At 34.6% G+C, this 12,607-nt stretch overlaps 1 protein-coding gene across 1 annotated transcript in view; it reads left to right on the forward strand.

Annotated features, from left to right (window-relative positions):
• The window catches only part of RNF217 (ring finger protein 217), a 142,252-nt gene extending 130,208 nt beyond the window's left edge, over positions 1-12,044 (forward strand). Inside the window, exons 5-6 of the mRNA XM_047733357.1 lie at positions 838-909; positions 2,315-12,044. Of these exons, the coding sequence (XP_047589313.1) occupies positions 838-909; positions 2,315-2,388 (146 nt within the window). The 3' untranslated portion in view covers positions 2,389-12,044. The remainder of the gene's footprint in view (positions 1-837; positions 910-2,314) is intronic.
• The last annotated feature ends 563 nt before the right edge of the window (positions 12,045-12,607 follow it).

Here is a 12,607-nt window from a genome sequence, read left to right on the forward strand (position 1 = left end):
CCCACATCGGGCTCTCTGCTCAGCAGGGAGCCTGCTTCCTCTTCTCTCTCTGCCTGCCTCTCTGCCTACTTGTGATCTCTGTCCATCAAATAAATAAATAAAATCTTTTTAAAAAAAAAGAGAGAGAGAGAGAGAGCACTGACAGGGGGAGAGAGTGGGGGAGAGAGAGAATCCTCAAGCAGATTCCTGGCTGTGCACAGAGCTGGATGTGGGGCTGGATTCCAGGACCCTGAGATGATGACCTGGGCTGAAATCAAGAGTCAGATGCTTAACCAACTGAGCCACCAGGAGCTCCATAACAATATTTAAGCATCCCAGTTGTAGTTCAGCTGGTTAGGTCTTCATATTATTACTCTTCTTTGGACCCAGGAAGTAAGTAAATCACTTTTTCAGATATGGGCTTAGATGTAAGCCGTCTATAGCACCTATTAGCTTTCCATTTTGTGAGCTAATTAGATTTTCTTCTGCCAACTCAGAGTCTGTCACTCCCTTATTAATCTTTCAGAATCTTGAAAAATGACAGAGATCTAAAGGAAAAGCACCAAGATGAATGGTCCTGGTAGAATAAAGTGAACCACTAACACTGGAATTTTTTTGGTTAGAAAGTTTAAATGATTTATGAAATGTTTGACTAATGTCCCCAGGACTTCTGTGGAGTTACTGAATTTACATAAGTATATTTGTTCTACACCTGATCCATTTCCTAAGAGAAATATTGCCTTAATTATAATCACACTTCTTAAAAAACTATGTACACTGTAGTATTAAAAAGCATTGCTGAAACTGTTTGATAAATTAGTTTTAAGACTCTAAATGGTCTTGCCTTTTGTTTTCCAGCTGGAAAATTATTCGTTGCACCTCTAATCCTGGTCTTGGGATTAGCACTAGGGGCCATAGCAGTTGTAATCGGTAAGAAGCACTTAACATATCTGAGATTAGAATCTTTTGAGTGCTGTAGAGAAAATATGAGTGTAAATGTAGTAACATGAGTCAGTTACTAAGTGGACATATCTGTTCCATGCTTGCTTTAGATGAGCAATCAGCACGTGATTTATGGATTCAGAGGGTGTATTTCATATAGGATGTATTTGTGTGACACTTTTGCAGTCTGTAAAGACTTTGATTCATTTATCTTATAAAGCATTATTAATTCCCTTTTAATATGAAAGTTAATACAACAAGTAGTTTAATGGTAGAGTCTAATGGACTGGAACCCAGATTTTCTGATTCTGGGTTTAGGTTGGACCACCAAGAAAAAAGACTCCGGTATACCCTTGTATAATTGGTTTGTTCTAGTGAAAGTGTACCCTGGGTAAAAAAGATACCTTCAACATGAATAGGAACTTATACCCAACATACTTCAGCACTGGCAAACAGAAAATGTATGAGTGATTCCGTATAGTTTCATTCATACAAGTCTACCGAAATATGTGTTTTAAAACAGTGGTTCTCATACTCTAGCATGTTGTAGAATAACCTTGAGGACTGGTTAAAACACAGGTTCCTGGTTTCTACTCTCAGTTTCTGACTCCATATAGGGGCAGGGCCCATGGATTTCCAGTTCTAAGAAGTTTCCAGGTGATACTCATGCCACTGGTCCAGGGACCCCAGACTTTGAGAACCATTGCTTTAGAGAATTTTGAATTAAACACTATAGATAAAGATTGCTTTGATGACTGTTCCACATAATAGGTGGGATTTCTTTTTCTTTTCTAAATAAAATAAATTTTTGTATGTAAATTTCTATTGAGCAAGTAATTTACATGTACAGGACAGATAAAATTATAAAGTAACTGACATTTAAGTTCTTACAATTTAGGAAGTATTTTAAGAAGTAGATACTGTTATTATTTACATTTTATTATGGAGGAAATAAGGCTTACTAGGACCTCATATGTGTCAGAACAGTGACTCGAACCTGGCATTTGGCTCTACAGCCCATGTTCCTAAGAAATGTGCTGTCCTGCCCGAGACTGAAGTATCCCATCAGGGTGCAAATGGTACGACTAGGGATAATAAAGAAGGTCAACCTAAGACTGTGTATTTTGATAGAAGAATGATTCCATATTCAAACTGGTGTCAGAGAGGTTGTTCAAAGGGGGAGAGAACTCCAGAAAACTAACATGGAATGACATCTTATAGGAGTAAATCCATTTCATAGTGTAGGTGTCTCCCCGCCTTCATCCACACGTTTTGCTAAGTAGCAATTATTTGTAAATGACTGCAAAATGAAAAATGGAAAATGGAAACTTTTCAAATATATAGACCTAAATGCCTCTCCTCCTAATTACCTTTCATCTTTTTTTATCCTCAGGTTTATTTGTATTTCCTATCTATTGCCTTTGTAAAAAACAGAGAAAGCGATCACGGACAGGAATGCACTGGTAAAATGCGGATGATTTCGTGGAACGAAGCTGGTCCGGGTAGGAGCCACACAGAATGGCACACTCATCTGAGACTCATGTCTTGAAAAACACTGAGTCCCGTCCCACCCCCTGCCCCCCCCCCGCCCCGCCCCGCCCCGTGGTTGTCTGCAGGCCACAGTGCCTCTCGCTCCAGTGCACTCCCTCCATGGTGTCCTGACTCCTTTCCTTATACAGTTTGCTGCTTTTCAAAAATGGTCACTTTCATAGACTATAAATATCTGTATCATAACTCTGACCTTCTTACTGGTTTTTGGAAGAAAATATTTTCATTAAGAACCAGGTATCCTCAGAATTGTCTGAGCATGCCTCTCCTGAGCGTTGTTTGGACAGTCTTTATACCTAAACCTCCTTCCAGGCCCTCTTCTGAGACTTGGTGTGAATAGCGGAAATCATCCCACCTGTACAAACAAGCAAGGCCACTTTTCAGAAGACAGAGGCTCACCATATGCACCTGTTTTTATCTGTGGCCGGAGCAGTATAATTCCTTCATCCTTCGGATGCTTTAATTGTTAAAAATCTCACTGCTCAAAAGGGAACTAGTGAAACAAAACTAATGAGAAGAATCATGAGTTACTGACGTGTATCTGTGCAGGGGTGTGAGTGTGTGTGTATAAGTATCTGTATTAAAACTAGGTCCAATAATCTTGTACTTGTCGAGTTCTATGCCTCTACGCTATTTTTCCACATTTTCATAGACATATTTAAAGATGATCGTTCCTTTCTGGGCGTATTTTGGTAATGTACTGAATTAAAGCCAATGTAGACAACAGGCTATTTTGATGTTGGCCCTTTCGATTCCTTGCTGTCTCTCTGTCTCACACACAGGCACACACACCAGAAATTTGTGCAAGGTCACCTCGAGGATCATCAAACTTTATTAAGTGACGAAACTGGTAGGTTGCTCAAGACCAGACGTTTAGTCTTTTCAGATTTTTTATGTTTTGGCATCCATGTTTTACTAAATGAACAAATCCTTCAGACGGGACTAGTTAATTTAAAAAACAAATTTGCTGTAGCAAGAACTGCTTAAGCCTTTAAACAATCACTGTTCTGCTAATTTTTTAATCAACTTGTAATTACCAGTAATTCTGCTTTAGGTCAATTTGTGATAGTTTTGGAAATCCTACCCTCTTACCTCTTCTCTCTTTCTCTCTCTCTCTCTTCTATCTTTTTATCTGTCCCCAAGATTTTCATTTAAAAAAAAATACAGTTTTGAAGGGTTTTTCTTATGTTTACTGCTCAAAGACTATCAAATATGCTGATATCTTCTTATGGATGGGGTAATTTAAAAACACAGCTTTTTGTGTTCATGGGTTTATCTAAAATAGAAACAACTTTTGGAAAAATGAAGGAAATATCTTCAGGAAGTTTTACCAAACTGAGACGTCTTTAAAATAAGAAAAAGAAAAGCAACTAAATTTAACAAACTATTCCTTTGTTTTCATCATGGAAGTTCATCAGCAGAATGGACGTAAAGAGCACTAAGAAGCCTGAAGTTTCCACTTGTCTCCAAATCCTTAAGATGAGCTATCTGCATAGATGTAGCATTTATTTTTCAGCAGCCTTATCTGAATGGTAATAAATTCTGTGATAAAACATGCATTAACATGGATAGTTTGTCTTGTTGGGCTCCAAAGAAAAACATTTATCATCTTTATCAGACCACAAAAGTCCACGCTAGTGAAGGTTACTTGCAAGGATAGTGAGCGTCTGTTCTTTCTGGATCACACTCAGAATGGCTGTGCTGAAGTTTCTGGACTCGTCTACATTCAGTTAGAGGAGGGCGTGCCATTTATGGTTCTCCGATGGCATGTTTCTAAACATGACAATGCAAGGAGAAGAGATGCTCTAATTTCACAGATTCATCTTACCACTCATCCATCCATCCAACAAACATTTTTCAGTGCCTATTCTTTGTGCTCTAGTATTAAAACAAGAGAATGAAAATTTCTATCCTAAATCCATGTAAGTCTGTCATGAGAGTGCTTAATTTTCGTAAATTCATGTTTTTCTGGACTTAGGTATTAGTTCAACAATATGTGAGTGCAATGAACTCTAAATCTAGTGGATATGTTTATGTATGATATGTGTATGGATATGTATTTGTCAGTCTACATACACATGTATCTACTATTTCCATAGCTGCATATAAACACGAACTCCACATACATATAAACCAAGTAGCTAAATAATATACTCTCTGGTCTTAGATAATCTATTTTCTTAGGTTATTGTGTATCTTGTCTTTGACTTACTCAGGGATTTTTATTCCTTCCTTTGAATAACTTATCTTTTGGAGATACCTTTATATTATTTGGAAACGTTCCAATTTTCCAATTACAAAATGGCGTCTGTCATCGTCAAAGGTTCTGTCATCAATGCTTGAGATACTGTCACAGTGTTGCACAGGATTTTCATTTTTCTATTGCATAGATTTTTTTAATTAATGTATACATTTTTATCTTTCAAAGTTGGTATATATTAGGCCTTTCCCGATAATGACTTAAAGTAATAATTTGTGAATGTTTTTACTAAGCGTCATCAAGATCTTAAAAAGAAAGAAGAAAATAAGAAAGATTATTTATATGTTAGTGCCAACATGGAAAGTAAAACACTAGTAACTTTTGGGATAAATTCTAAAAGCTACTTTAGAAAAAGAAATGCACACATAAAATAAATATTGTTCTATCCAAAGCTTGTCATTTTTATTGTAAATGTAATATATACTCCTTTTAAAAAATCAAACCATATAGAATTATAAAATGCAAATTCAACTGCTCTAGCCCACCCCTTATTTTCTAGGGGTAACCACTGTTAATGTTTTGATATATGTCCTTCTAGAAACTTTGTGCATATATACAAGTGTGTTTGTATATGTCCATGTGTATTAGTTTTATACAAATAGGACAGTAGTCTTAATGTCCTGTGACTATTTTTTCGTTTTATTATACATTAGTAGACACCTTCCCATAAGTGTTTAAATAGATTTACCTCATTCTTTTGTAAATTACTACATATTCCATTGTGGGACTATACTTTACTTCATTAGTCCCTATTGAATGGGCATCGAGATTGTTTTTACTTCTCTGTTTCAACGCATCAGTGAAGATCTTTTACATATATTTTTATTACTTTATGTACACATTTCCATAACTTTTAAAATTTGTTTTTTATAAGATATTTGTAATACAATTTTAATGTATTTTCAGTGAATTAGATCATAGAGATACTATATTTCAGATCCTTTCTTGGGAAAAAGAAAGATTATCTAGGAGTTTTATGTAGGAGTTTTTTAAAGAAAAGCATCTTTTGCAGGATAATCCCCCCCCTGCTTGGTTAGCCAAATAAATGTGTGGCCAAAATGTATAAAGGAAAGTCCATCTTATTCCAATAAAAATAAAATGCAACGAGATATTTCTAAGATAATGTGAGATAGTCTATAAGAGGTCTGTGAGATACACTGATATTTGGGTTGCCTTGTTTTTAAACTTGAGGAATTTAAAGCAAATAGCTAAACTGGTAATGTTTGTCACTTTTTTTCAACACTATCCATGTTCATGCATGTTGCACCACAAACTTAATTATGTCATTGTGAAAAATAGGAAACCATTATGTTGGAAATTAAGAATTATCTACAAAAAATAAATTTTACTATTTGTAAGGTCTGGTAGTTTGTTGGGATGCTTAGAAATTTGGAATCACGTGAAACATTCATTTTACGAGTCCCAGAAGTTCCCTAAGACCTTCTGCATGTGGCACTAAGAGGAGAGGGGGTCCAACCTTTTGGTACAAGCAACAACCTGTTGCCACCACCTTGAGTTTCTGCTAGGTGCTATTTATCCTACAGGCAGAACAGACAGGAAAACCATCAAAGATTACTAAACACAATCCGATCACAACCTGTTCTCTTTCGTTGTGCTTGCTTGGCTGTGCCTGTCTGGAAATTCCCTGTCCTCTGCCACCCAAGCCCCCAGCTCTTAAGGCCCAATCCCCCAGCTGAGCCTTTATTATTCAATCCTACCACACATACAACCCCTGGCTCCCCTAAAATACCATCCAACCCCTGTCACCTCCTCCATTCCCTGGTGATTCTCCCCAGTGTGGTTTTTCTCCACTCCCCTGATAACTCTAATTAGCTCCTCTTCACTGCAAAAGAGGAGGAGGAACGGGACAGGTGAAAAGCTTGCTCTGGCATGTGCAAAACATCGGTGTTCCTTCCTGAGCTTCTGTCAAATTCAAGTACGTTTGCCAAGACATCGATCCAGCTCCCCCCTTGTTAAACATTGCAGTTGTTTGTAACATTAGACCTCAGGCTGCCTGTTAAATTTATAATTATAGAAAAAGCTAGTGCCTAAAGGAGATTGATTGGTAGGCTTCCTTAAGTGCGATTTTTTTTTTAAATCATGCCAAAAACCACTTTATTTTTTAATTTCAGGAGAAAACTGCACATATGCCTTAATGTGAGTCATCACATTGGATTACGTGCTTATCTTTTCATATCTATAGCTGAAATCTATCCCAGTCACTGAAAGTAATTTTTCTTGCAGTTGGCTTTATTGTTTGGTGTTAGTGTCTATTATAAAGAGAGCCTTAAAATTCAATAATGCACTTTAAAATACTTGTGCCATTTAAGTAATCAACAGAATTAAAGAAGAGGTTACATATATTATGATGGAGACAGTAGAAAGCAGTATTAATAAATATATGTCGCCTCTAAATTTGGGATGGGGGGGTGTGTGGAAATCAGAGCCTAAAATTTAGAACAAGTAAAACATACCCCCCCAAAATGTAGCTGAGTTTCTGAAATTATAGTAATTCTAAAAACTGATATCAGGAGCTTAAACATAACAAGTAATTAGTAAATGATACCAAATAACCTAACTAGAATGTTTAAAATATTAAGTTACCATTTCTACTTCATTTTAACTGCATTTTCATTTTTCATGAAATCTATAAAAGGAGTGCCACTGGCTAGAAACATAGTAAATCAAAACTATCACCAACAGCCAGTCTGAACAGTATTTTTTAAAATTCTTATAGTTTAAATATGATATTTTCTTCTTCCTCTGGAAAAGTTGCAAAATCCAATTTTTAAATTACACATCTACAATTATGTAATGAAACTGAAATAACTTTAGAGAAGCATTAATACATGGTCTGAACAAAATCAGAGTTCCAAAAACTGGGGAGTCTTCAGGATTGTGAAATGTTACCTTTTCGGTGCAAATCAATGATGCAAATCTTTAAAAGAGAAATGCGATAGAACTCCTTTATAACTCTGGTTTTGAGGATAGGGCTAATAATCATTTGATAGACACCTGTTATGTGGGACTACAGTACTGCACATCCCTGTTCCAGGAGTCCTATTTTAGCTGACTCTATCCAAATCCAAGAAGCAGAGAGTCACGTAATGTGAGACTTGTAATTAATTGTCTGTTTGGAGCCTTACCTGAAGCCATCATATAGCACATACTTTAGATCCCTGTATATAAGTGCCAGTGGTAGAAGCATGTAACTATGTGTATCATCAACTATATTCTTTTTTTTTTTAGCTAAAAAAAGTGACTGTTTTGAGAGTAACTGTATGACCTGAAAGGCAAAAGTTATTTTTTTAAATACACGAAATATTGCCACTGCCTTTTTTTTTGCCATCTTCTTTTAGCTTATAAAAGAAATTTAATTAGGTATATTTAATTCCATATCACTTAGATTATACAGATTTATTGGCATAGAAAACATTGCATTTTTCAAGTTTATCCCATATTTTTGTCACTCTGTTTTATCATTAATATTAAATGACTTTCTTCCCTGTTTTTGAAGTAATGACCATGTACTTCAACACCCAATTCCTGCTTTCTTGCCTTTTCCCTCTTCTGTCCTCATTCCTGTCTTGGCCAACTGTGGATTAAATTCCGTTTCGCCATTAACTTGTTGACTAACTAGATGAAATTCAAATACTGAAAGGACTCCATAATTTGGCTCTGGTAGTGAACATAATTTACCTTGGCTTACTTTGTAAATTGAAATGTGTGAGGAGTACCTGGAATGCTGCCCCTTTTCTTGATAGGTGTTGGAGAATCCTTGCCCTCTGACAAGAAATAAAATGAACAAGAAGATGTCAGTTGGATCAGAGAACCTAATAGTACTCTAAGACCAAGCTTCAGAAATGGCTTCATGAGTATTGTAAAGTGAGTGTTGTGTTTGCATATTAGTTGGACAGAAAGCACGTGTGGATATTCTCCAGTCTGATCCCAAGTCATTCATGATTCATCCAAAATGGCCACATGTCTGGTTTTGGGTCTTTGTGTCACCAAAAAGTCCTATAGTTTGGACTTGGGGTGGATTTGTAGTGTAGTGTAGCATTTGTATATAAGATTTGACTATGGATTCATACTCTGTGAACATTATTAGACATTTTGATAATATAAAGTAGTAACATTGAATGTAACTGACATTAGCCTTATTCTAGAGACACCATCTGTCATCAGCAAATGTTCAACATGTTCAGATACAATTAGGTATAAGTAACACTCAAGATATATTTAGCATAAGTTTGGTATATGTTATGGAAAAATCCAAGGGAAAGTCCAACTTGGGTGTTAAAGGGCTCCAGAATTTGCTGAAATCATGTCATTTCAGATTTATTCTTATAGCTGACTAACTGCTGTTGGTCATCAGTTTCCTGGAAAGCTGTTAGGTGTTCACTTTATGCCCCAGGTAGGGAAATAGTCTCAATAATCCTGTCAAATTCTTGAAAATAATATTTCTTCAATGTATTACTTCCTCTATGCCCAAATATAATTTTACTGATTCTTTCAAGTAAACACTATCTAAATATTTTATATAATATATTTGAACATTTTTAGTTTGCAGAACATTAGCATGCTTTATTAAGAAAATTCTAGATAAATTATCATGAGTTTTTATCAGCTGACTACAAGCCTTTTCCCTAAGGGCTGTTTTTTTAAGTTCCATATGGCAATACCTTAATTTTGTTATTTGAGCATTTTCACCATAATTAAAATTCTGTATATGGCATTGAAAAGAGTAAACCAACATTGTATTTCTTACGACATCTAGAACAGTAATTGGTATATATATATATATATATACACATTACCATTTACCTTAACAAGAACAACCTACAGATTTTTAATGTAAAAACTGACAATCTTGTTGCGTATTTGAAATCAATTATTAGTAAGTAGTAAATTCTGAGAGATCACAGAATTAATTTTGTGTAGAAGGAACACAAAAATAGTGTGATTAAAGTATTGTTAACACATTATAAAGAAACCACAATGGTTAGCTGTTTCATTTTTAGTTTAAACAAAATTGGGCATAAGATATATTCATGAAACAAATATATTTATATACATGTATACCTATTGCAAAACTATGGGACAATTAAATGATTCACATTCTTTTTTTCACAGAGTGTAAAATGCTAAAAATAAATACATTTGAGTCTTTAATCTGTTATCAGATCAGAATCTGTTATCAGATTCAGAAATTACAATTCTAAGGTAAAATTGTTTCCTATATGAATTATCAGAATATGTCCCGTTTTAATTATATTCTCATGAACAATAGCAAAAGAGAAGAAATTTCTTAATTTTAAAATGAATGCCTCTCCCTAGTGGTTTATACCCGATCTTTTCCATTATTTCATTATATTGTATATTTTTTGTTTTCTGTAAAATTTGTAAACAATTTCCAGATAATATAAATTACAATATTTGAGCCTGGCTGAAAAGAGATTTTCTTTTTTTAATGATACCGGAAAATATATATGTGATTTTATTTTTTGACTTTTTCTACATTTCATTGGTCATACTATTAACTTTAGTATTTATAAAACTGGAGAAAACTATTTTCAATATATTTTTTTAAAAAGGCAGTAGAAATAGATAATAATATTATGCAGAAATCCCTGAAAGAAAATTTGGAAAGAAACAAATTTCATTAAAGTGAAAATGTTGGAAAATAGGGAGTATTCGAAGACTGTAATTTCTTACATTAGAGTAGTCAACTTATTTCCAAATGATTGTTTCATGCTGTTGGTTCCACAAATTGTGATTTTTAGTATACTATATAATTTCTCCTACCATTTTAATGTTTATACATTAATTACTGAAAAGAAAGGAAGGAATTGGGGAATAAAAGTTAGGGAAACTGGGTTTATTCCCATTTTCCAATAGCACTAATGTATACTTCTTTAACCTTCTATATATGGTGCTTTGTGTGATGAGAGTATGTAACACTTACATATGTTATTAGTGCCTTATTTTTTTTCACTTGACTTTAATTCTTACCTAAAGAGCCATATACTTTTTGTGAGTGTTCCTTGGCCCTTATATTTAAAGTGCTGATGAGACAGTACACTTTAGAGGTACATATAGGCTGCCTTTGCTAGCTTAACCCACTCTATTATCTCTGGAATAGCAGGTTAGCCAATATTTTTTTCTGAAGTTCAGTGTTTATTTTTAAGCTAAAGAATTTTTTAAAAAGGATATTAAACACCATAATTTGAAGCCACTATCATTGAAATGTACTTTTAAACTGCAAAAAAAGAATGCTGATTATTAAAATTTAAAATGGAAGTTGGAAAGGCTGTCAGTCTTTATGGCTTCAATGAGGACAAAATACTTTACAAAAGGCATTAAAAATAAAAGTAAATATATGGAACTGCAGGAATTAGATCTGTTTCCTACAATTCATCTTTGGCAATGTGTTATTTGTAATCCACTTCCATACAGATCCTGAAGAATCATGGTGTTTGCTATTTACATGTAATTATGCATTCACAGTGGGCTTTATCAATACCAAGATACTTTGTATAATGTTATTGTACTCTTCTTGGTCTTTGCCTTTTGTGTTAGCTTTATATAAAAAGCTGGGTCTATTGTATTCTATATGTACTATAGTATATCACTCAACTTTTCCTGATGAATGTATGATGAAAATTAAAATAAATCGTGTGCTTAGAAAAGACAAAGACACAGGTTGTATATGAAAATATGTGTACATATTTGACAAAAAAAAAAAAAAAGAGGAAAAGAATCTTCCTGCCAACAGATATGTCCTGCTGGACAGGACCTGAAAATTAACAGATTTTTTTTTTTTTTAAGCAGTAAAATTTAAAAATCTATTACCTCAAGAATTGTCAGTGGATACGTGTCATTGTACTGCTCCTCTTAGCAAATACAATCTCACTTGCGGCTGACAGTAAAAACAACCCAAGTGTCAGATCACACAAATTTTAGGGGCAAATCTTTCCAAAGATGGATACCTTGTGATATTCTGGAGTCTAATTCTGGACTTTTGGTATGTCCCTATGGCCTTTTGTTGTGGTTGGGCTTTTTCTTTTTTTTTTTTTTAATGTTTTTGGTTGGTTGGTTTAGAATGGAAGGGTAATCTTAATTGTGAGATCAGATCTCATGGAAGGATATAATGACTCTCTACTTGGATGAAAACTGTAACGGGAATCAGCTAGTTTTATTGTCACTGTGTGAGCACTTGTACGGATTCCTGTGAAGTGCTGATTACTCACAGGGGGCGTGTGATCCATCAGGCAACGTCATCCAGCATTGCCTAATAAAAGTTTTTAAAAGAGAAGACTCTTGTCTTTTTTGCAGTACATTTGGAATTTAAAGAAATGAAAAGGTAAAATCTAACAATGGCACAATTACTTGAATGTAAGTAAGTTTGGAAAGATTTACTGAAGTCATTTCTGCACTAGATTCTGACTAGAGAAACAAGAATGAACAGAAAATCAGGGTATGCTTTCTTTGGAAAGTGGATTGTGTTGTGTCACTGTGGTGTGTTTTGGGGAAACCTCACAGAATACAGAAGATCAGTATGCACACTCTGATGAAAATTTGTATCTGCAAGCACACAGTATAATGCCAATTACATTCTCTTTGACTTATTCATTCATTGAAAATCTATTTGATATTATTTATTCCCTTAATTATTTTTTTCAGTAAACATGTATTGAGCCCCTGCTGTATTATAAAAATATACTGCACATGCGTTTAGGAAAAGACCAGGCTCCAATACTGGTCCAGTAGAGACAGGGCCTGGCAAGAGTTTCAACAATGGATTCCTGCCTTGAATTCTTTGACTAATTTGGTTGGTGATATTAAGTTAGTCACATACCTATCCAGATGTCAGTCTAC

Source organism: Lutra lutra, chromosome 6 (assembly GCF_902655055.1).
Source record: "Lutra lutra chromosome 6, mLutLut1.2, whole genome shotgun sequence".
NCBI lineage: Eukaryota > Metazoa > Chordata > Mammalia > Carnivora > Mustelidae > Lutra > Lutra lutra.